At 36.9% G+C, this 27349-nt stretch overlaps 2 protein-coding genes across 2 annotated transcripts in view; one reads left to right on the top strand and one right to left on the bottom strand.

The window, feature by feature from the left end:
- nbeaa (neurobeachin a) overlaps positions 1–27349 on the bottom strand; it is a 320946-nt gene that overhangs the window by 72092 nt on the left and 221505 nt on the right. The window contains exon 40 of the mRNA XM_066699758.1: positions 16805–16941. Coding sequence (XP_066555855.1) covers positions 16805–16941 — 137 coding nt within the window. The remainder of the gene's footprint in view (positions 1–16804; positions 16942–27349) is intronic.
- On the top strand, positions 12668–14979 carry mab21l1 (mab-21-like 1). The gene has a single exon (XM_066699757.1). It carries the CDS (start codon positions 13147–13149, stop codon positions 14224–14226), a length of 1080 nt encoding a protein of 359 aa, XP_066555854.1. The 5' UTR covers positions 12668–13146; the 3' UTR covers positions 14227–14979.

The following is a 27349-nucleotide window of genomic DNA, read 5'->3' as shown; positions in this document are numbered from 1 at the left end:
GTACAGATTGTTTTTTTCATTACTGCTCCTGCCCAGTAATATAAACACAAACACACACACCTGAACACATCCGATTCCCAGTTGGAGTGTGAGCTAAAATTAGAGTGATCCACAGAGCAGCAGAAAGTCAGCAGTAAGTGAATTTTCAGTGTATTGTCAATGGGGAAAGAGAGAGCAGAATCTGCTAGGTGTCATCGGTTCAGAAAATAATGAGTGCTCAAGAGGCGTCTTGACTCGGTGTCTTCCACAGCCCACTAAAGCCAATAACAACATGCTTCTGGAGAGAAACAGAAGGCCGAGTGGAGCTGTTCTACGCAAACCCAAGGTAGCACCTGTAACCCCAGAGCAGTGATACACCAGCTGATCCTACAAGACAGCAGGCCCACAGGACAATGGCAAATGTTGTTTCTGGCCTGCTGAGCTCCCCCATCGGGGCTCAGGGCTTCACCACATGGAGAATGACAGCTTTGTGTCTGTCCCATCCCCACACCTCCCCCCACCGCCACAGCGCACAGCCGCCCTGCTAATGCTGACAATCTAAAGCGTAAAGTCCCCCTTAATTTGACCCTTGTTAAACTCCTAATTGGATTGAGAATAGCTTGAAGAAGAAATGCAGGCATAGTTTATTCAACTGGGACTTCTTTCTTCCATTCTTTTCTTTTTTTTAATCTGAAATTAGGTCTGGACTCTGTTTGACCAGTTCAGCATGATCTAGTTGAAAAACAAAGTACAAAACAATGACAAAAAGAAAAAAGACAAATATATATGTTTTTATTTTATTTTATTTTATTGTCTTCTTGTTTGGGGAGAAACCCGATTTGAATTTCACAGGCAACGCCAAAAAGAAAGCTTGGCCACAATGAAGCCCTGCTCTCTGTATTGTGCTGTGCATTCAGAGCTTTAATGGTCTTAAAACGGCTACAACCACGGTTTCATTCAGTGCGAACAAAGCTCTAGAGCCCTTGCCTCAATATTGTTTGAAACACAACTGTCTGAACAGGCTGCCTTCATTTGTCCTCCGTGAACTCCGAGAGGTCGTTTTGTGCTTTAGAGCTCAGTAGTGCCCTGTGTCTGTGCACTAGAGTATCATAGCTTCATCTGTGCATGAAAACACAAACCTCTGTCAGATAACGAGAAAAGAAGAAGAACAGGAGTAAATAATTTCAAATAACGCCTAATTACAGGAGGAGGAATGCAAAAACAGACTGTGCTGCACACAGACAGGTGTAAAACATGCAGTAATTATAGAAGCTCAAATTAGTTCATAGCCCTGAGGCAAAAAAAAAAGAGAGAAACAAAACAAAAAACAGGAGAGCAGTTCTTTGACAAAAGGGAATCGCAAATAAGCAAACAAAAATATCTTAAATGTGTAAATTAGCAAGAAAAATGAGACAGGAAAGCAGCTTTCCTGCACTATTATTCATCACATGAGAATAGAGCAGCTGAACGTGATCAAGGGAGCTTTGGAGTGGTAAGGCAGGCATCAACACACAATCCCAGCCAGCGAGTGGCAGCTCCTCACTTTCGAGTCAATCATTCATTATATAGTGAAGTGCTCTTGAGAAGTGCCTCTTATACTTGACCTATCATATTACTTCTTCTGTAAACGCATAATCCCTGCTTGTTAGGTGGTGTCAACACTAGCATTCATTCACTGTGGTAGATCTTTTGTGTGAAGACACCTCAGAAGCCCTGCCAAAACCGGAGAATTGACACCATAATAAAATAGTTTGAATTTCAACCAGGTAGAATAGAAACCTCTCTTTTTTTACATTTTCTTTTTTATTCCTTTTTTTCTCTTTTCATTCTTCCTGCAGCACACCTTAGAAGACAATGAGAAATTCAACCTTCTCCTCTCTTCCCTACCCTAGATACATACTTAATAGTAAAGGAAAGTGCTGCACACTAATGTTTCATTATTTACAATATACCGATGGAAAAATGGCTTTTTCACCAGAGGTCACATTCACAGTAGAAAGCAGCCTGGGGGCAGTAAAACTGGCTCTGTTCAAAACTGTTCACTGATGCCACATCTTCTGGGTTTTCATAACAGTTCTGAACATGGCAACACCACTTAATTACTCCTGCACATCACAAGGATATACCCAATTAGGACCACTGGATGATCTTCTGAACAACCAAAATGCTTTGTGTGTCATTATGTTTTCCAACATGAACAACTTATAATTATTATAGTTACCAATACAATCAGAACACAGTCGGGTGTTTCATTCAAATTTTTCAAAGTTTCCAAAAATAAGGTATTTTGGTGCTCCTTGACACCGATCCAGTAGATATGGGCTGAAAGTAATGTAACAGAACGTCAAAGTGCTTGTAAGGTGTAAAACATTTGTAAACATCACGTAAGCATTTGTAGGAATGACAGAACAGGAACAAGATAACTTAACACTTGACCCAATTTCCATCATAAAATACAGTTTAAGTCTTCCAGGTCCATATTCAGTTCAGAAGTCAGAGTAATAGTGGAAACTGAAAACTAAAAACAGATTTTTCTGCTTTTCTCAAAAATGTAAATGATTTTAGTGCTACCGTGCTTTAAATTGATGTTGTACCCAGTTAACATTGTGCTAAGTAACTGTTAATCACTGATAAAACAAAAAATATGAATTTAAAATAAATATTTAAACAGGCAGCGCAAGAATACCGATCCTCTTTAAATGCGCATGGGGTGAATAAAATGCTATCACCTGAATGCTGAGACTAAGATGAGGAACTGAAGGTAGGTGGTTTTAAATAATGTTAAAAAAATGGGGAAATGAACATGAATGAATACGCTGACATATTGTATGCATTTTTAAGACACAATAATAAGCATGTAAGATCAGTATTTGGCCATTTGCCCCATCTGTTATTTTTCAGGCTAAAGGAGAATCTAAAACAGCAGATTTGCACAGAGCCACACTTGCCTGCAATTTCCCATTGTTCGCCTTATTAACGAGAGCAAAATATTCGGCTACGCTAACAGGATCCATGACTAATCAAAGTAGACAAAATGTCTCCAAGTGATGGGCTGCAGTCTTTGTCTAACAATAAATTAAAAAAAAAAAAATCTCACTGCCTCTCGCTCTCCCTCTTTTTTGATTCCTTATATTAAACTAGCTTAAAAAAATAATAAAAAATGGCTACAATATGAAACCATGCCTTCCGTGTGGCAGCACCAGTGGGAGCTATGGGACTAGCAGTAGCAACAATATTGGCTAAGGCTTTGAACAAGTTGAAATCCAGCCATCACGTATCACTTTACTCTTGCGGAAGAGATGTGGTGCGTTCATATTGGCACTGCGTTGAAACCGTAACGAAGCACTAACCTCCATTTGATTATATATTTGTTGTTACAATATCAAAGTGAAAATGCTGGGACTTAAATATGAGAAAAATAAATACAACACAAAGCAGGAAAACAATTTGTATCTTTATTTGTTTAATTTTCATCCAGTTTAAAAGGGCCCTTTTATTTCCAGCTCCAAATAAAATGTTCCATTTAACGGCTCACAGTCAATTCGATGCAAATGCGAATGGTCTTCATATTGATTTTTTACAGACAAATGAAGCTATGATACACTGGAGAAACTAAAAGTGTAGTCTTTAGAGAGACTGCAAAAGAAAGAGGAACAATGTGAAAGGAATGAGCAAAACCTTCACAAGTGTAATCCCCACGCACAAGCTATCGATTACCACCAGGCTTAAGTAAAATGAACACCCTAGGAGGAGGAGAAAAAAAAAAGAAAAGAAAAAAGAGGAGAGAATATAAATCACATTACGAACAAGCCGGGCTCCTGGTTTCATTAGTCAAAATTATCTCTCAATATGCTGTAGTGAATTCACACGTGTCAGCTGGGGAAGGCACACAATGGTGCAGCCAACTTATGAACTCCCACCAACAATATACAGAGTCCATAAAACAACTGCCTGGCACTCTGGGGTTCACTGGAAGACACCGCCTCTTGCACAGACCACCAGATGACACAGATGGGGCAAAACCAAACAAAAAAGGAGCTCCTTTCATACAAAGTGGGACCTCTTTCAAAACCCATTCATGCAACAAATTGGGGAAATCTGTGCATGAAACACAACAGTTTTGCTCTTTTATTAGCAAGGCCCCCGCGTCACAGTAAGTGAAATCAGATTTATGGGTTTTGCAACAATACTGTGCCGCTTCTGTCAAGACATAATAGGGCAGAGTGCAAAAGAGAAAAAAAAGGAAAGAGAAAAAGGAAATGCGAAGTAAATTTTGATTAGAAAGGTAATGGGTCGAGATTTTAATTGTTAACAGATCAGTTCAAAATAATGCTGCCAGCAGGATTGGTTTAAAGCTTAGTGAATTTGCCATGCATTTCAAAAACACTTCCAAAGCATCCAATCCAGTAATTTTCACATTTTAAGTGTATGGCCTTTGTTTTTATAAAGCCGTGCAGTTCTAGAAACATATACTATATGCCTTCGAGTCATGATTCCTTTTAAAATAAATGAGTCTTTTGCGTCCTGTTAATAAGGTTCCGTGTTTTATTTATTTTAGCCCCAGTGATTTTAGCTTTTAAATGCTTTAGGATTTATGGCACCCCATGAAAACTGAATCTAATTTCAAAGACCGATGTCTGAAAATATACAGGACTGACCAACAGCAACAGCAGTGATGTTAAAAGGTAAAATAAATAACTCTTGCAAACGTACCTGGTTAATGTAAATACAAATATAAAAAATGAAATCAATACAAAAATCCAAATCGTTCAAAGCAATATACAACAAAACAAAAATATCCCCAAATACAGTATGCAAATGACTAAAAAGCCCTACCAGACTTAAAATGTTAAAATATTCTATCCAAAACACTTCAAATATTAAATGATTTTGTTTAAAACATGAAACTGTTCTTTGCTAATTTTCCTATTACACCAAAATATATCTTTATAAACATTCACTGTATTTTAGAAAAACACTGAATTTTCTAAATACTACATTTTTATTTTATTTTTAAGCAGCAATGTACAGTACATAGCAAAACAGGAATTTTCAGCATACTGTTAAATGTATTTATTTTGACTGTTGGCAGTTAATCACTCCCATTTTATTTCTCATGAGTGCATACACAAAATACTAAATTTTTAACATAAAATGGTTACAAGACTCCAGCATTAGAGTCCAAACCTAAAGTGGAAGCTACAAATGTGTATGTGCCATAGATTTGTTTTTTAAATGTTCTTTATATTTATAATAACAAACAAATCAATGTATATACATTGACATATTTGTGTGAGAAATTATTTAGCTTTTTAAGTAAAACAAATTGTGTTAATCCTCACAGGTAGAAAAAGCAGGCAGAAGTTTTATTGTTCCTTTTATTTAGCAAATATCAGTGGACCACATCATAGTTACATCATGTACATATTACACATGTATATTTCTTCCCCCCATTTTATTTGTGCAGGCCAGTTTCCCATGCAAACCCGAGGTCTTTACGGATGGGCAAAATCACAGATGAAACACCCTGGCTTGCTTTGCTAGTAGCAGCCTGCTCTCACCACAATCTGCATAGAGAGACATTTGTCATCATTAGCTGAAGCACTGACAGTTGGCACCCGGCATCTCAGATCTCAAGGACTGGCAATTATGAAGCCTTCATCCTTTATTTGGGTTACATGGCCTAATTTTATCATGGGCTTTGCAAGCAGCATTTCATTAATAGAGAACCAGGGCGGAAGAATTTTAGGTGTTTTTGTGTGTGTGCGTATTTATTGTTCTTTTTATTTTTATTTAGCCTACTTCTTTTACCTCGAAGCAAGGATTTTATAGTTTCTTAAAGCAAAAATAAAATGAGTTGATTGCTCTGCAGTTAAACATAAAACATTTCCCCTATAAAAGAGGCTTCCTTAAATATGTGTAGAAATAAAAGTGCTGTAAGTGTTTTAGTCATTGATTTTGAAGCCATAAAATCAGCCAGTAAATTCCAAATATTCGCTTCCTCTGGTACAAACTGCAGTTCATATCTTTGGGAAGTGGGCTCTACAACTTACAAAAGGACACAGTGATTTATTCACCATATGCACTTACACAATGAAATTACTTAATTTCCAAATACCATGCTGTTCAACAAAGCCTTCCCCCAAGCTAGATTTGGGAGCCATAACTGTTCACAACAAACCATTACAAGACACAGAAGCAGAAATAAGGAAATAACAGTAAATAAATATAAAATAAACAGAAAACTGGGAATCCTTCTTCCAACCTGACAAATACTTTCTGTACTACTCCCATTTAATAGATAAAGCCCCCCTTGACAATGCCGCAATAAAACGAGCGAAACTGCAGCCATGTCGTTTTAAGCAGTGACGCTGTTTGCTGATGATACCAGCATCGAAATATATCACTGTCGGCAGTAAGTAATCCGCTGGCTTTGAGAACATGAAGCATATTACTAATTTTCTGCATTATTATGTAAACTAGTTTTTGCAAATAAAACTAAATTGTATTAATGTAAAATCTATGCAAATGCATGCAGTCATTTATCAGGAAAGCTGACAAGCATTCCATATTGGAGAGGGGGAATGGATCAGCCTCCAGAACACAAGCAATTAATTAATTTTTGTATTTCCCCCCCCATTCCCCAGTCTCCAGGAACACAACTTATCTATCCACTTATAACAGCAAAATAAATAAAGTTTTCTTGTTGTTGTCGTTTTATTATTTGTTTATGTTTGGTGTTTTTTGTTGTTGTTCTTGGTTTAAACACATATGGCTTTTGCCTACAATAGCGATCACTACAAGGTCTGTAGATGCCTCTGGCTACATTGTACCCAGTCTCTGACACTCAGGGGAGCAGTCTGCTAATGCAGCATGGAGAGTAAAACAAATGAAAGGACACAGTCTGGGGGGAGAAATAAAAATTAAAGTCGGGAACCCTATAGATAGCATATTTCCTAAAATAACACAATCGTGATTCCGTACTGCCACGACGAAGGGAATCCAGAAAGATAAAGAGCACAACGAAGCCCTGGCCAGTGTGGTATGTTATTACTCTGCTCTATGGTGATGCTAACGCTGATGACACACATCTTAAATGATAACACGATTAATGTTTTTATTTAAGAATTCCCTTTGCATTCGGTACGCTTTCAAGTCAGCAGTTTGACCCAGTAGGTACCAAACTCTTGATAGCTGTCCTTTTTTTTTTCTCTCCTTTTTTCTTAACTGAGCTACATTTTGCATTCCCTTACATCAAACGGATAGATGACAATCTCTCTGAAAGACGAGAAAAATAAAACGGAAATTACCTAATTTGTCTGGAAATAATAGGATTATTAACAGAGACAGAGAACAACTATTATTAACACCAATTAACATATTTCTTTGCCATAAAGACCTGACAGCTATTACACTGCTTCTATTTCTTTGTTGTACGGCCTGATGATGGAGTAAGACTCACAAAGCTAGTACACGTGGGGAGTAAATCACTGAACTTAAAAGTTTTTTTTTTCCTACACCCCCCCCGCCCCACACACACACACACACACATACACATACACACACCCCCATCCAAACCATGAACATTAATTAATTACAGGTTGAAAAAAATATGTGCGTCTTTCAGTGTTTTCAGTGTGGAAGAAAGTTGCAACTGATCAGGAGCAAATCAGCATCAGAAAACAGTTTTGGTATCTCTTACATTTCTTGGCATGATTTTGAAAGAAGGGAATGCATTTTTAAACTGAATGTCATGGGTTTCATCAGATTTAGAAATGTATATTAAACACTGACTATAATCAGACATATTATGTGCTTTATTGTGTCAGAAATGTATGAGGATTTGTTTAAAATTCACTTGTGTTATTTCTATAACCATACTTGGCAAAATAATTTAATATGTAATTTCAAAAATGCTAACATTTTCTGCATTGTGACTGCCCTAGGTTTCTTGCCACCTAAAGGTAGTGGCATACACATATATTTCAGGGCAATGCCAAAGACTGACTGTCTCTGTACTTTGCATTCCGCTTTTCATTACATTGTACATGTCTGCGGGTCTAAATAACTAGTGGGACACTTGAGAGGCAGTAATCCTGATTTTCAAAACAAATGCTTTGCAAAGGCATTTGGCTTTAATCATTATGTAAATATAAGGATTCAGGAGTGACAGCATAAGTAAGCAGGTTTTTCTAAATGACTTCAGTGAATCGAAGGCAGCAATACTTTTTCAGATTTTAAAAAACACTGCGTTGCCAAGCTCAGTTGATTTATGCGTTGACTTAAGAGTTGTCTTGTTTTCCTGTAAGAAAGATTATTTTTATTTTTTTTGGATCTTGACACATCAGTGCTGTCCAAATATTCCATCTAACTGATCAAAAAAAAATTAAACTAACCTTTTTCATACTTCTTCAGTTATTGCAAAACAAAATAAAAAGCCATCTTAATATAGACTAATAATAATACTAATGCTTTCTTTCTTTCCGTCTCTGATGTGTAATTACATAAATACAAAAACGAAGGGATTGTTAATGAATTGCTGGAACATATCTTTTTAGCTGCACAGTTACAGGACCCTCATTGTCTGTCCTGACTCTGATGCGTCGCTTAATATTTTAACTGTCTGACAAGGAGTAGCATTCCGGACGTTTCTGACAGGAAGAATCAGTCTTGCTGGAAAAAAGGAAAAAAAAAAAAAAAAAAAAAAAAAAAAAAAGTCTGTATTGAACTGTAACGGGATTGCGTGCTGTATATAAAGGAGCTCTCACAAAAGGCAATGTTTCAAGGGTCACATGCGCTTCCTAAATTAGAGAATGTATAAGTCATTGTATTGATTTCTACAATCATGCATGCATACGTGCAGACATAGGCACATACTGTATCACCAGCCTCATATTTTACAGTGGATAAATTAGGCGGGCGAGAGACAGACAGACCGCGATCCGACAGGAAAAGCAGGCATGTGGTACATGAAAACTGATCAGGAACAGTTTCAGCTTTATGCTCAAGGTCAAGGCCGAGCTCTGTTGCTTGCCTGAATGCATAAGCGATGGAGAGGTAAGGTGAGTTGTACTAAGGCAGAGCTGTGGCTGACCCACTACAGATGCATTCGATTAAGAGGTGATAATCCCTACAAAACGCACCCTCTCTCTCACGGCATGCGGGGAAGAACAAGGAAAAAAAAAAGTTGCACAGCGGGAAAGTTGAGGTGCAAAATATTTATCTGATATTAGAGTTTGAAAGAGACACCACCGAATATCTGGTTTTAATAAAGTTTCAGTACCTGCTGAGCGTACTGACTGCTGACAAAGTTCAGAGGTTATAAATTTAAGTATTTCAGTCATCAAACTCTAAAACCAGATTGCAGTGCTTGTAATACTAACGCTAGTCAATAAAACCAAACTACAATTACATAAAAATATGAATGTATCCCCAGAAATAACAGGAACAATGTACTAGCTAATCCTCCCTGAAAACAAGTGTTTGGTTGATTTCTTTTCTGTGATCTAGAGGTTATATGTGCTCCTTTAAATGTTAGCACATTAAAGAGAATGTATAAAAGAATAGATCAACGGCTTCATTTTCATCCTCAGGAAAAAAAAAACTGTACAGTATCAATGGATTTATGTTTTTCAACCCCGTGCACACATTCAAGTTTATTTGATTTCCTCACATGCAAAAAACTATAGAATTAATAAACCTCCGTTACAGGCTTCTGGAACTTGAGCTGATGTTTTCTGACACTTAAAGCAAACAGTCTGCCAATATCTGTCCTCCTTATCTCTAGAGAAGTGGGAAGATATTTATTATGGCTGGCATGATGATGTAGATGAAGCAGGCCAGGTACACTGGGATAAAAATAACAAGAACCCAAAAAGCCACTCACTCACCCAACAAGCACTGAGAAACAATACCACTACATTATACTCGATCAGTCTTCATCGTTTTCATACGGAGATTCACCTATACCAACATTTTGCCTCTAATTACAGCAGCAGACATATAGAGGTTAATACAAATATATTACATTTGTATTTTTTTCATGAATATTTCACTGGATGCATCATTATTTGGTCTGATCAGCTTCAAAGCATATCACCATTAATGTCAAATGCAGATTGGTTATGTAACTCTGCAAGCAAACAGCTTCATCTATAAAATATAGTCAGCACTGCACTGACTCTCTCTTTAACTCAAGATCTGTTCAGTTAACGTTTTGAACACTGCCTCCTGTTTGCCAACACACGCACACACTGAAACACACAGTTGTTTTATGTAAGATAATGCTGTTTTGTGTCCTGAATTAAATTGGAATCAATTAGTTCAAAATAGTATATGCGCACTGACATTGCATTTAAATCAGCTCTAAATAACTACTTACATATGTATATAAAGGCACAGGAGGCAAAGGACTACACCATTGACATATTCCTTTGTTCACGCAGTATTTCAATCTATTATTTTACACATCAAAACAAGGACGTTGTTCAATTGAACTATGTGTGTATGTATGTATGTATGTATGTGCATGTATACATGTGAATGTCCCTGTTGCCAGACGTTTGCAAGAGCAAACTGGAATAAGATCAGGACAGCCCAAAACAGCCCTTCCGTACAAAAGTAATGGGGAGCTTTCATGAAGCAGCGATTTAGAGAGGTTAAAGATGATGAAGATACAGACACACATGCACACAAACACACAAATAAAGCCTACACATTTAATAATACACATTAACAGAGAAGTCGGCGAATATACATTACTTGTCTTTTATACGAACTGCATCACGCAATACATACATACATACATAATATTTATATTGCGTTAACGTGTACAATTTCGTAGACTTTTCTTTTAAAGATATAAACACATGACAATGCTGTGAATTACTCCTACACCGGACTTTCCAAAGAATGTCGAATTTCAAAATATGTTTCCACTTATCAACACACTCAATTACTACACTGACGACGCACACGCTGCGGACGCTGCTGCTCTTCCAGGTCGTTCCGCAGCGAGACTAGCTGGCCTCGTCCACAAATTCAGGTTTGTTTCCTCACAAAATCGATTTAATACGGATTAGACATCCGTTGAGAATATAACTGTTCTTAAACATATTCAATAATAATGATGATAAAAGTTTGATATTAACGCAACTATTATTTTTGTATAAGTGCATAGCGGTCAAATGTGAAGTTTTTTTTTTTTTTTTTATTAAGTTTACATATTTTGAAATTAATTTAGAAGACATCTGCGGTGCATAAATGTCTATCGGACTGGCGTCGCTGCAGTTGAAGGTTAATACTATATATATATATATATATATATATATATATATATATATATATACACACACACACACACACACACACACATATAGCCAGAATAAGACACATAAGTACTAGCAGTAGTAATATAATAATAATAATAATAATAATAATAATAATAATAATACAACGGTATTCCGAACCTATAGCTACGCATTTATGATAGATAAATTAAGGTTTCTGTGTGAATCCTTAAATAATTAATATAAATCCTACAAATTAATTAACCTTTAACAATATTTGAGCTTTTTTGAGCCGAATAATATTTAAATAGCTGGATTTGAATTTATATATACATTAATTGAGCTTATATCTTTAAAGAATGCCGAACCTAAATTTAAGTACGAATCTGTCCCGTTGCTCTACAAATAACCATAATAATAATAATGTTTATATATATATATATATATATATATATATATATATATATATATATATAATACAAACAATTATTATTTGAGGAACAGATGTAAATTAATGAAATGCAATTGTAGTGCAATGTTACAAACTTGAGTATAAGCGCGAGTAATACCTAGTGAAACAATAAAAAACACTGAGTGAAAACTGTCCGATTCAGAGTTACAGAAGAATGACGCAATTGTGTCAATATGTCACAAAACCACAGGTAAATACAATTCATGTTAATAAAACGTTAGAAACCAAGGAAACAGTATCTACAGGTATACTTTTAAACCACATGCTAATAGTAGCACTGACAGACACACACACAATAATAATAATAATAATAATAATAATAATAATTATATATATATATATATATATATATATATATATATATATATATATATATATATATAATTTTACTAAAATATAAAGATTTGTGGAAATAAACAAACCAAATCAAGACACACCATTTAGAGAGCCAGTCTTTAAAAGTCATCATGCATTCATATCGCAGCGCTATTCCAAGAGATCCGGCCAGCAAATCCACCTTTCCAAAAAAAACCTCGCAATTGAAAGCTTTAATCCTAAAACACACAAAAGAAACACCTTAAAAAACTGCACTGTAGCAGCTACCAAGCCCTATTGCAATTGTACCTGCCTACAATCTTGTAATGACTCTATTGAAAGAGGTATATTCCTAAACCCTGGCAAAAAACAAACGAACACACACAAAAACAACAACAACAACAACAAGTCTGTTTTACAAAATCAAGCATCATCTTCTTCACTTCCCCATGTGTAGGTGTATTTCCGCTGTCCGACAGAGTCCTACCTTTAGTTTTAGTTGTATATAAAAGCCAGGGTTTAATTTGTTGTCGATACACTACAGGCAGTGACGAATTCACTGGCGATTGGACCCCCTCCATCCTAGCCCTGCCTTTATAATTTCCACAGGAGTGCATCTGGGCTCTTAAACACAGCACAGCAGCCGCCGCCTGCGCCGCCTCTCGCACAGGCACCCTGCACCCTGCACCCTGCACCCTGCACCCTGGCATCCTCCCTGCCAGCGCCGGCCCGGTCCGCACAGGAGCATCACTGCACAAGGACGGGGGCTGTTTTGACTACTGAACGCTTTGCAAGTGTCCGATTTCAGTCCCTGCTGCTGTTTGCAATGGACTTTTGATTATTAAACGCCAGAACCCCTCCACATTGAAGGACTTGCCGCACTTTAGAAGCTGTTGATAAAGATTAAGGGGATTTAAAGCACGGGTGTTTTGAGCCCAAATCATACTCTGTTGTTTTTTACATTTGATGCACACTTTTTTTCCTTAGAATAGCAGACTTTGTTCTCTAAAATTGGCTCCCGTACAAACAGCCGCGTTGGATCCGTCGGCTTACTGCGAGACTCCGGTGTACAACCCGGATCTCTGCCCGAACATGATAGCGGCCCAGGCCAAGTTGGTGTACCACCTGAACAAGTACTACAACGAGAAATGCCAGTCTCGGAAAGCGGCGATCTCCAAGACCATCCGGGAGGTGTGCAAGGTGGTGTCGGACGTCCTGAAGGAGGTGGAGGTGCAGGAGCCCCGCTTCATCAGCTCGCTCAACGAGATGGAGAACCGCTTCGAGGGGCTGGAGGTCATCTCGCCCACCGAGTTCGAGGTGGTCCTCTACCTCAACCAGATGGGGGTCTTCAACTTCGTGGATGACGGCTCTCTGCCGGGCTGCGCCGTGCTCAAGCTCAGCGACGGCCGGAAAAGGAGCATGTCTCTGTGGGTCGAGTTCATCACCGCGTCGGGCTACCTTTCGGCGCGCAAGATCCGCTCCCGGTTTCAGACGTTGGTGGCCCAGGCTGTCGATAAGTGCAGCTACAGGGACGTGGTCAAGATGGTCGCGGACACCAGCGAGGTCAAACTGCGCATCCGAGACAGATACGTGGTCCAGATCACCCCGGCGTTCAAGTGCACCGGGATCTGGCCAAGGAGCGCGGCGCACTGGCCTCTACCCCACATCCCCTGGCCAGGACCCAACAGGGTGGCCGAGGTCAAAGCGGAAGGTTTTAACCTCTTATCCAAGGAATGCTACTCCTTAAACGGGAAGCAGAGCTCGGCAGAAAGCGACGCCTGGGTCTTACAATTCGCCGAAGCCGAGAACCGGCTGCTGCTGGGGGGCTGCAGGAAGAAATGCCTGTCCGTCCTGAAGACGTTGCGCGACCGTCACCTTGAACTTCCCGGACAGCCGCTCAACAATTACCACATGAAAACTTTGGTCTCCTACGAGTGTGAAAAGCATCCCAGGGAGTCCGACTGGGATGAGAGCTGTCTTGGGGATCGTCTGAACGGGATTTTATTACAGCTCATCTCCTGTTTGCAGTGCAGGAGATGTCCGCACTATTTCTTGCCCAATTTAGACCTGTTTCAGGGGAAACCCCATTCAGCCCTGGAAAATGCGGCCAAACAGACTTGGCGATTGGCCAGAGAAATTCTTACCAACCCCAAAAGCTTGGAAAAACTCTGAGGTAAAAACATACAACACAACATAAGAAATACTACTACTACTACTACTACTAATGCATACATACGTGGATAGGTCTAACTTCAAGGCCTATGTGAAATTTGCTAATCCAGGACTCCTCGGACGAAATTATCCTTCTGCTGTTCTGTTTTTCCCATGTGTGCAAAAAACCGAAATAACCCGTGGATTTGATGAGTATTAAATTGAATTTAATTATAAATAACCGGCTTAAAATATTTCGAACTTGACTGTCGTTGTTGTTTTTGGGAAACAAAGTAATAGATACCAATATTACAAATAAAAGAGGTGGATATACATCAGTGTTATCATTGTCATATCTGGGGTTTATTTCATTTTTTCCCCCAACCGTCAATACATATGAAGTCAGGCTGCGGTTGTTTGCAATATATATCACATGTGTTTCTTTTATTATTTTGTTTTTAGAAGAAAAAAAAATGAGCCCTGGACAAAACTAGACTGTACATTTTGATACTGTATATATAGATTGTGATCCCAGTGGTCTGAAATTGTGAATGTTGTTTTTGTGACACGTAAATAGAAGCTAATTTCCAACTATTTATAGATACATCATTTTTCTGCTAGAAAGGAAACTCTAAGGTAGATGGCATCAGTGGTAATTTGACTTTGTTTATTGTCATTGGAAAGTGTCTAATTTTGAAAGTTTACATTCTGATGGTACTATTTGTTCAGTTTGATAACATTCCCATAAATATACTTGAATTGTTATTTAAAATATATTCGAACATCTTGTTTTGATTTGCTTATATGCTAACGCTTGATATATATATATATATATATATATATATATATATATTATATATATATTTGAAAAAAAAATGCACTTGAAATACACTGGAATACAACATTTTGTGATTTTTTTAAGTATTATTTCTGTCTCTGAATTTATTTAAAGAGCTAATAAAAAGTTAAATATTACATGTGTCCCAAAAATGATTTATCATCAAATAACCTTAAAACTTGGTCATGTATATATATTAATTAATATGAATTTCGCTATGTATATAACGTGTAATAATCTAATACGACCGCTCCATATATCTGAACGATTTTAAAATGAAAAAAATCGAACTAACACATTTAAAGTAACTTTACTAGCAAAATTTAATATTATCCTTGTGAAAACTAATTTTAATAAAATATCGTGTCATTGCTAAATCTATAAGGAGTCACCTATTTAAATATCTGCAGTTATCAAAACTACCCTTATGGAAAAATAAATACATGTATGTGACAATTAAGCAGGAATCCAAGAAAACAGGTGTCTTTATAAAAGTAATATTTACAAAACGTGAATATTGTAATATTCATTTTAATCTAAATGTACTTTACACCGAGTTAAGCAACATAATGCCTTACACTTTGGACCAATTTTGTATGAAAAAATACGATAATCATTAGGCTTATATTTATAAAATAAAAACAATCCACTATTCTCTTAGCATATGTATTTTGTCATAATTGAAACAAATCAAACAAGTGCAATTATAACAATATAACCGTATAGTAAAACACGTCGTTTGCAAACAGATTTGTTTTTTAAAACACATCATCTTACGGAGTTGATGGTTTTTACTACCATTATTTTTTAAAACCTACAATTCACTTACCCGCCAACAATAAGCACAATTGCTGAAGATATTAGGCTACATTACAATATTTTTGTTCTTTGCAAAATTCCCACTTATCTCACTAAATACTGTGGTTGTATATAGTTGCATTTTAACACTGGAGAAAATTGCAAAATGTGCACGTTTGTTAATATGAGGAAGACAACGTTAGTGTTGGAAAAACGTAAAATATTACACAATACATTTGAAATACCTTCAGTTTTAACACCCCACAGGTGTCAAATAAAATATTATATAGGTTTTGGCGCCATTTAGGCTAGCTATTAAGCAACAATTACATGTATGTGTCGAAAAAGTCAGCAGCTGCAGAATTATATTTTGCAAATGCAGTGCCTGAGCTGAGCAGACCCTGGACGTTTATTGGCCTGCTTTCCCCTGAGACCCAGGACCTGTGGGTTAAGGTATCAGGACTGTTTGTATTAGGTTATCTTGAACAGCTTCGGGGTCGTGCAATACGCCGCACTGGGATCCCTGCCTTTTGATCCTTGTTTAAAAGATTTAGTTCATTGTGATCATTCAATTATTTGAAAATATTCAAAACCTTGGGTTGTGTTAAAACTAACGACAGGCAGACGGACAGACCGGGAGATAGAGGGAAGACAGACTGATAGATGGACAAACTGACAGATCCAAAGCTATCTGTCTATTAAACACCCAGGCCACATTTAAGTCAAATGTTCAATCCAACTAGCAGTAGTGAAAGAGAAACCCTATCCTTTATGGCCGTTTTTTCGTTTCGTTGGTCAGATTCTTGTAAATTAGGAGATGAAGGTAAGATGCAGTTCGGAGACAATAATGAACACCTAAATAAAGCCCACTGCAATAAGATCAGACACGCTGAAATACAATAAAATCCAATTAAGAAGCCCAGTAATCTCTCTCTGGTGACGATGACGTGACGTGAGACTTACTTTGGCGTCGATCTTTTTAAAAGCGGGGTCTTCTTCATCCACCTCGAAGTAGATCTCGGTGGTGGTGATGGAGAGGGTCCCCCTGGCCACGATGACCGGGGCGATGAGCTGGGCGGGCGTGCTGAGGACCACCGGACCTGCAGGCCGCAAAGCACAAGCCTCAGACACCGGGAAACACCATGGCTCTCCAAAACATACAGGCTGGGTTACAGTTCACAAGTAAAAAGCCAATTTGATAAAAAAAAACGTGGCACATAATAATACAATAATAATACATCAAATCAAATATATACACAAGTTAACCTATATAAATATATTACAATTATTCTGAGAAAAGCAACCTACATTTAAACAATAAATAAATTCTGTTTTGGACACCAAATAGAGGCGTAGCTTAATAAATGTCAAATTATTACAACGAGATACTAGGAACGAATAACCATTTTTGAAATCTTATTTCAAGCATGTTGTAAGATGTTTATTGGACATTTTATGATTATTTTTCCAGTGTATTTAATACAATAATTTTATTTTTATTTAATTTTAAAATTATTCAGTCAGATCTTCTAATCGGAAGAATTAGGCTATAGTAAACGAAGATGCGAGTGGGTGCGATTGGGTTATAATTTGAACAATATGACAGACATATTCACACTCCTAGGATTCATCTACTACATTTGATTATTGTTATTACTATATATCAAATATATAATTGAGGTGGTTGCATATTAATTGAACAATGCTAATTGAGTGAGTAATGTAAATCGGGGGAAGAAAGGCTATTTCCTTTTGCTCATGTAATATACTGGACAGAAAACAAAAAGCAAACCAACTAAATAATTGCTATTCCCACACTGTTGAAACAATAGTGATTGTAAAGAAGTATAGGCCTGATTTAAAAATAAATAAATAATAATAATTAAAAAAAAATGTTCTGCAATTATAACATCAGGAAGGACGCTGGAAGAAAATGTCTGACAACCTTTTTAAAACGTGAAGTGTTTACCCTCGATCACTCACATTATTTCTGGAATATTTATTATAAATGGCTTTTTGACCCCGGTCAGCTGATAGCGATCACATGTGACTTTTTTTCTCCCTCTCTCCCTCTTTCTCTTGATCCTCCATCTTCTGTACAGTGTCTAACACTGTGTCGCTACATGCAGCCTATACTTGCACTGAAGCGAGTCGAGCTAGAAGAAAGCTCTTGGAATTGGGATATTTATCGATCTCCTGAACTCTGAAGAGCCACTTTAATGTCTCATCAATCTTAATCATGGTTGCTCAACCAATTATGCCCGATACTGTTGCAAGCTTACAAGTGGATTTTGGTTTCAATTCCCACAGCGCTCCTTCATTGTGTGTATGTGGACGGATCTCAGACCCCCCCCCCCCTTTGGCTGCCTGCGATTCTCTCCAGGTTTAACCAGTTCATCCCAGTCCGCTTTAAATAACTGGCCCTCATTCCTGCATTTTAATAATAATAATAATAATAATAATAATAATAACTATGATATGATAATAACAACAACAACAACAACAACAATACTTATCATTATATACACACAAAGAGCGCTCTGATTTGTTTGTGGTGTTTTAGACAACAGAAGCATATTTGGTCTTAAATTAATTATGAATAATTATGAATAATGTATACCGCTGAATACAACGCAATAACTCAGAAAAACCTTAATGCAGGTAGGCTTAACAAATGTTACATTTTTAACTATTTGTTATTCTAATGTTACAAGTAAAATAACTATCATTTCATTTTGTTACAAAAACATCTTTGCATGTATCCTGCTACACTTGCAATGCATAGCAGTATTCAGTCATGACATTACGCCTGCACCTTTATATTCAATTTGAACACACCAATGGTGTTTTTTTATATATATTTATAATCATCCTGTGACGTTTTATAATAATTAGTTAAAATTATACAAAAGCTTTTTATAAATAGAATCACCATTTCCTTAATGTCACCGACATGTTGAGCGATGCAGGCTATATTTTTCAATACTTACTAAATATCAAAATCAAATTACGAATGCAGAGAATTACATATTGAAATCAGTATAATTATGAGCGGTACGTACATTTACATAAATACATGCACACAATCATACCTACATATACACGCATTCAGGCTTTTAGAGAGAGAAAAAAAACAATTCACATTTATATAAAAATGTTATATTGCAATTAGTCGGACGATGTTTTGTGTATTTATTAGGTCTACAAATATACATTTATTTTTTCAAAGTTTAACTTAAACATTTGTAATAATATTTTATTGTTTTAATATTATACTGTCAGCAGTCTAGCAGGATGGCTACATTTGGGGCGAAATTAAACGTTTGTCTCCCGTCTCATCTTGATGATGCCCGTATATTTTTGTTTGTTTGTATTTTTGCATGCGTAATTCTTTAGTAACAATAAGCATATTCCACTTAACCATAAAAAAACAAAAACTGTGTATTTTACTTAGTCTAGTATAAGAAATGGCATGGCTTATTAAACCAAACTTTAAGGAAACGCCAAGCCGTTTCCAACTTTCCCTTTATTGTACGGAGTCTCTCATATGATTAAGGAATACAATTCGCCTGGCTAATAGTATGTTATCTTTCAAATGTCTGTTGGAAACCTTCAATTACAAGCTCCCCCCAAATGGAGTAGGATGTTTCAGGAGTATAGAACCAATTGTACTTTAGCCTAGAGGGACACTTGTAAGGAGTAAGACAATATGCAGTTAATCCTGTACAGCCACAGAGAGAGGGGATTAGGTTTTAATCCCTTCTGGGGTAGTCCTTTCATAATTAGGATATAGTATTAAAATGTTTACATAAAGCATAATAAAGTACTGCAGGTTCTCCATATGCCAGGACGGTAAGCCCTCACCCAGAGTGGTTGCACAAATGGCCAGTTTAATATCACTGATCTGGTTAGTCTTGGACATTATTATTAATATTATTATTGTTATTAATACGAATAACAGCAGCAAACACTAAGAGGGACATATTACTACTACTAATTATGTGTTATTACTATCGCAGTTCTATGAAAATATGAACATGCACAGAAATATGTTTTATTGCCTTTATAACAAGGTTGCAGCATTTTTCTGAAATTGTATAGTTTCAATACATGCCAAATACTGTACTTTTGCTTAATAGGAAAATAGACTAATTCAGAACCAAATAGAAGGGTGATTGTAATAGATTATGAGAGTTGATCTGTGGTACAGTGATACAGAGATCTTTTGTATAGTATACTATTCACATACGGCACATGCAAGATGTCCACACTGAACAGACTAACAACTTCAAGAGGATGCATTCTGTAGTCTATGTTGACAATTATGCAGCACTATGTATACATTTGTATACAATTATTATATTATTTCACTGCATGACATTGTCCCTAGTCACACAGCAAAATAACAGTTCACTGGGAGGTTGGTGTATTATAGTAAGAAGTTAAAACGGCTACAGATGTTAAAAATAAAATGTCCTGTTTTGATATACAAAATCACTGCTGCCAGTGATGTTCCAAATAATACATTCAAAAATATACCTACAGGTTCATGACATAATCCATAAAACACTGGCATATTTAATTTTAGTAAATACACATTTTAAATAATTCAGTAAGAAGTGAGATCCAATGATATTCATCAACATCCCATATTAAAGAATGTGACCAAAAAGCCGAGTTAAAACCATTTCTACTGCAGGTTTAAAACAATTAATGAACTGGGTATGAGTTCATTATCTGTTTTGTACATAACAACAGAAGACTGCTTTATAATCTGGACTGGAACTAAATCAGACGTGAAAAGTGCACTGTTTCATCATCAATGCCATATACAATCACACAGTGTATAAAAAGTGACTGTTTGTCCCAAATAAACAACAAAAAACCCTAGACAATAATTACATATCTTTTCTCATTTTTTTTTTCTCGTCTGGAATTCATTACAATATTGCAAAATATCTAAAATGAAAAGAACCGGAGTGTTCCTCTCTCATTTCTGTGATGTCACTGCACGGCTGCCAGACTACGACACTGAAAAGGGGGAGACTAATGGGGAATTATGGGAAATAGAATAATAAAAAATCTCTCTCTCTCTCTCTCTCAGAACTTGTGAACTTTTAAGCTGGTAGACATTTTTCAATTACTCTCATTCTAATCTTTTCTTAATGACTACATAGACTTTGGTAGAATGTGCTTAAAAAGAGGGGAAACACTGAACAATTAAATTCCATAAGAACATGATGCAATAACAGAACAGTTTTTGCATAACACTCATTTGTTCCTCTTGTTTATGTATTATTTATTCATTAATATTTATTTATTAGCAGACACCCTTTCTCAGAGATGTTTTTGTTTTTATTTTTCATTACCATAGAAACCTGTATATTAAAATGACATGAAATGCATTGGATTTGGTATAAGAGCTGATTTCCACTGATGTTTTAAACACCTATTACATTAAGAAAAAAGGCAATGTTTTACTCTGTGATCTCATCTGAAATCTGTTTTCTTCTTCCTTCATTAAGAAACCCTACAGATAAATGTTAATGAATGCACAAATGTTACAAATATCAGAAAATGTTAAACTCATCAAATAAAAAAAAAACATTTGAAATATCAACTCAGTCAGACTTTGAGCAGGCGTCCCCATGGTTTTATGACCACGACATCTAGAGTAATCATCATTTATGCAGAGATATTAAAACTAATAATAATACAAATAAATCTTGCTACCTCAGATGGCTCCTTTCCCTCACAGTTGAGCACTTTTTCTCACAGGTCTTATTGTATACACTGTTTTAAACACCATTACAGATTATATTCTATAACCACCCCCAGGAATGTATTAATCAGACTTAATTTGCTGACCCAATGAGATAAATGTCACCGAGTGATGTCTAGTTCAATTACTACAGTGGCAGTTCTAAAGATAGCTGCCTTTTTAACACATTTGTTTTGTGGAATTCCACTATAAACCAGTTGACAATTTTTCATATAGATGGATTAAACTCTTGAATGGCATCAAGATTACTTTAAAGCTATTAGAAGGACTAAGGTGTTTTGAATATAAAATGCTTGTTTTCACTTTGCTATAGGAGACTTTTCTGCTGAGGAGGCAGCATATGTCAGAATTTGAGCCAAAACTTGGGGGCACCTGAGTCACAGTGCTCATTATGCGTGAAGGACAAGACCTTCCTCTTCTCGGCAGCTGTGCCCTACACCTGAACATGACCCGTGATGGCTGTATAAAGACTGTTTTGTATGCAGTGCACATCTTTTTCTTTCATTGACCACAAAAATCAAAACACTAATTTTTAGTACAGAGACGTACAGTAGGATAATATAGCGAAAAATGCACTGACTAATTTTTAATTTTTTTTATAAATGTATTTGTTTACACTGGCTCAAATAAATAACTGGAACTGGAAAATATCATATTTTTGGTTAATAGCACTTTTGTTTGTGCTCTTCTCTGCGAGTTTTATAATCTACTACTTTATTTTGTAGTGAGGTCCAGAAGCACACTTTCTCTCACAAATAATATGAATATACACATTTCTTACCAAAAGGTACTTAACTAGATATTCTTTTATTTTCCATTTGGCTGTTGTTTTAGCTTGCAGCAGTGGTTCTGTGTTGGGTATAAACAGCTGGAAAACTGCCTGTGCTTAACAACATCACAGTTCATGAACTATTGCTTACCTCTGCTCTACTATAACAATGAAGCCGCAGACAAATGTAGAAATGCTGCTTTTCCATATACCCAATAAGGTGGGGTTCATAGAAATTCATATTGAGAGTGCCACAGACTGGGAACTGGGTCTGCTTTGTTCAAAATATGGAATTCATTTAATATGGGTTAGAACACCATATATGTATAGAACATATCTTGAATCAATCCTGCCTAATGCTTTTTTTATACATATTTAAATATAAATAAAAGAAAGAATCCTGACTATATTACAATACAGTATGCAAGCAGAGCCATTCTTTATAGAAGTGCACTTAATCCAGTTCACATAACCAGATTAAAACCTATCCGAAAAAACTAACCCCACCCACTCACCTCGGATAAAGAAAATAAGTGAATAGTAATAAAACCCACAGTCTGGCTTTAAGACTGCGTTCTGTTCTCTGGGGATGAAGCAGATCTGTATCATAGGACTATAAGCCCTTCAAAGAACAAATGAACAGGCAGTTCACAATCTCTAACAACCAAGTTAAGAGTAACTGTAAAAGGCATACACTGCCATTTTAACTTCGCCAGATCCATCAACTCCACTATTTAGCCTATAAAACTGAGATAAAGCAGCACACAGTACCACAGTAAACAGCGCTATGCTACAGTGCTCTGTAAGAAACCAAGAGACGCCCAGTCAAAGACAACCTGTACTTCTCTGGAAAGAGGAATCCTCAGGAATAGTTTGTTTCAGAGGTCAAACCAGCACATCTTTAAAAAGACTGGTATTAAACATCAGGCCATTATCAGAGGCCTTGGCTGATGCTACTACAGCGGCAGATCATATCGACAGGGTAACAAAACAAGGAATGAAAGCTCCACTATTTCCAACCATATCTATTTGTATAAACTGCCTTTCAGCTGCAGCTGTGGAGTCGTTTGGTGGGGGCATTTCTGTAACGGTACCCAATAATAGCTTCTCATTAAAGCCTGGCTTAGCTGCAGAACTGGGCAAAAAAAACAACCGGCAATGACAATCCACTCCTTGACTATCCCCCTCTGTAGTCTTCGAGATACTGCTGGCCCTCAAGTGACCCTAAAAATGGAGCTACAGGCTGAAACAGCTGCAGATTCCTTCTTCAAGTGCCTGTTTTTGTCTCCAGCATCAAACTCGGTTCTCACACAGTAGTAGGAAACCTAAGCTCAATTTTTCCTTTTTTATTTTTTTTCGTCTTCTCTCACTGTTCACAAGTTCATGACAACATCCAAATAGCAAACAACTGCAACTCTTAAGGTGCACAATTAGTTGTTACCATGCACTTTCACACCAAAAACCATCAGCCTGTGCTTAGTTTTATTCTTAAATACACACATAAAATAAATGAAAACCTGGTTGAGCTTCCCTGATGACTGTGTGGTTCTAGGTTATGATCAACACGTGCCTAATGCTCATAATTTACTTAATAACACATCCTGCTGTGAAACATCCCGTATGTCACTTGTGAGTAATGAAGGCTCATTTCCCAAAAAAGTCCTCAATGTGCAGAACACTTGGTGTGACAGAGCGAGACCATTCTGTGGTGTGTCAATTGAGTATGAGCTACAGCCTGATCTAGAGACATCAGAAGTGCAACCAGGAGACTGGAGTTGCTCAAGCGGCAATGAGGGCACAGTCACCATCGGACAACCACAACAGCAGATGACTTGTTTGTGGTGCAGGATGTTTCTGGACACCCCTGTTATAGAAAGTCTCACGATCTCACAGCAACCACTGGAAGGTTCTAGTTCAATGCAAAAAAACAAAAACAAAAAAAACCTGAAAAACAAACACAAAAATGTAGACTATCAAAGCAAGCCTGACTTCAATGCCCAAGAAGATGTCAAGAATGCTGCGCTGAGGCGGTCTTCCCGGGTATGGAGAAAGTCTGATGCCCCGTTCAAACTCTGATCCTCTAAAACAAAAAAAGAGACCTTCCCCAGCGGCAGCTCAGCACGGCTGGCCACAGAGTCTCCATATTTTCAACAAGGGCAGCTACACGACACTGGGATGCCATGCTGATACCCACTGGCTGCTTATCTGAAGTTGCTTTTATGGACAAATAAGTAACCTTCAATAAGACCAGTGGGGAACTTATTTCCTCGGAGATGTAAGAACCACCAAAATGGATAGGAATTAATGTTCATCGCTTCTTTATTTTTAAATGTACTCCCCCTGGTGCCAAGTGATGTGTCTATCTGTCTTTCCAGCTAGACCGATCAACACCATTGGTCCTAGAGATTCAATGGATGGAAAATAACTCTGGAATAGGTTGGGTTATGTTTTTTGGGCGAGAAAATGCAAAACAAATAAAGCACTTTAAAAATACTGCCCATAGGACAACAATTCATATGGAAAATTAGAGAACTAGAGAAAAAAAACAAATAATGGAAAATCTTTTATGCCCTCGAAAACTTAACTCCTAATAATACTAATAATAATACTGGCACTGACAAAGAATGTTTAAGGCCCAAGCTTCACTTAAAAAGGAACGTAGCAGGAATTAAGTCCGCCCGGGGCTCAGTCACAGTTTAAACTGCTGTAACACCATGCAGTACAAGCCACAGCAGCCGCGTTATTAGAAATACACTGAAGAAATCCCTGACTCTCTCAACTGTTTGGCCTGGAGAGTGAGAAGTTAACTGGGCCATTGTGTGCATTCCCCACATTCTGCATCTGGTCCACCCTAGGGGTATCTCTCAGGCCTTCCAGTGTCGTGTCAATACCCAGCCAGTGTGCCCCCTGACAACCTGCCAGGGCCTGGATGATTGGATCTCAGTTTTGTCTCCGGGGAACAATTTCCATTGTTCACATACTGGCTGCTGCAGCTCTTGTGCGCTTTGCTTCACGTTGTGTGAGGAGCCTTGCATTTTTATCATCCATGCAGGACATCAATGTATCCGGAGACAGGGCAATGTAATCTGTGGAGTGGCTGTGCTTCTCTCCTGCTTACTACAATTATTCCTAATAAAACTAAAAATATGTCACAACTATCTATTTCTGTATAACAAAACAGTATATTGTGATCACTAAATGCATTGTAAAAACATGTATTAAAATACCCTATCAGAACATTGTGTGAGCTGGATTTCTCATTTCAAAACTTTGACATTTGTTATTAAGAATGACAGTCTGACATGCATTGATTTCCCAAGCATGATGGGAATGCATGCAGATCACTCAACGCACAAGCTGAGTGAAAAAGCACCGGCATTTATTTTTCAACTACTGCCAGAATAATTTACGACTACTACTACTATAGTTTACGGTAGTTTACGTCTACTGCCAGAATAAACTATTGTATTCCAGTAAAAATGCATGCATCTTAGAGCAAAATATTTCCAGGCAACATATCGTATCTTTCATTGAGCAACACTGAGACAGATGCAAACCGTGAGTCTACATAACAACATAATCTATGGGCATAATCTATCATCTTCGGGGCTGTGCCATACCTATTGCTTTTAAACTTAAATGAAACTGTGACTAATATCTTATCTACACTCTTTTTGATGTAGTTACCACAAGATTGCCTGAGGTTTGTATAACACTTACTTCGGTGCTTAGATAATTATAGACTACCTTTGACCAAATATTATTGGAAAAATTCCAGGTTTTCATGGTTTTTCAAACAAATATATAACTACGTTGAAGAATTTGCTACCTGTATGACAGCAATAAATATAGGGTTGCTTTATAATTTACCCCTTAATGCACAGACTAATGTACCCAGTATACATTTGCCAAGGTACAACAGAAGTGTACAGACACTTCACTTTTTAGCAAATAAAAAGCGTTGTTATAAAAATGGGAGGATATTGTTTGTGATATTACTAGCTGAAGAGCCCTGTCTGATGATACAGTAAGATCTTCAAACTGTGAACACCCCTACAGGAAATGAAACGGCTACTTTTTTTCCAAAAAATATGAAAAGTCTGCAAAGTTCTCCAACCTATCTGGGGAAAGCTGTCATATATATATATCAAACTGAAGGGTTGCCTCTTCATTCCTCCCCCCTGTCTTTGGTATATGTTTGATCTCTGTTGTAAAACCTCTTCCTTCAGCATTTTACAACAAACGCTTTGACTTTGACTTTAGCTACAAAATTCAATACCAGAAGTGGTCAGAGACGGGGGCAAAATGCAGTTCAGTTGAGCTTTAGTTCTAATACAATATAGCTTTAAACATGTGTGGCTGCTGTTTCAGAAAATCCATGTTCACTTTTGTCAGAGGTACAATATTTGATCAACTTGTCCAATTATAATTTGAAGGAGATAAAAAAAAAAAAAAAACTCCAATCATCATTGTTTTGTTTCAGAAATTAGAACATTATGCATTGTGTTTAAAAACATTTTGATGCAAAACTCGTCGTATAAATGTAGCATCACATTTCATCACATTGTTAGAACTCCAGAGTTTTTAATGCTTGCAGAGAAAACATAATTCAAACAGAATTTGTATGGGCCCACATAAATTGAGAAACAGATTTCCATTATTCACACACATGGTTAGTAAATCAAGAGAACAAATGTCTTTTAGATGGGAACACAAGAACAGGAAACAGACAGTTAAGCAAATAAGGAGTATCATCTCAGGAAATAGATACAATTCTAAAAAATTCTAAAATGTGTTACTTGATTGCACTTTCATCTTCCAAATCATGTTAGCAAAATTACTGATCTATGGATCTTTTCTTTCTCGTGTTAGTACATCCACAAATAATATGACTTGCCTCTGGATGTAAATACTCGAGGACGGAAACGGGCTAAAAAGAAAAAAAAAATATATATAT

The sequence above is a fragment of the Amia ocellicauda genome, chromosome 3 (genome assembly GCF_036373705.1).
Source record: "Amia ocellicauda isolate fAmiCal2 chromosome 3, fAmiCal2.hap1, whole genome shotgun sequence".
NCBI lineage: Eukaryota > Metazoa > Chordata > Actinopteri > Amiiformes > Amiidae > Amia > Amia ocellicauda.
The sequence above is the reverse complement of the archived record's forward strand: the minus strand, read 5'-3'. Positions and strand labels throughout refer to the sequence as shown.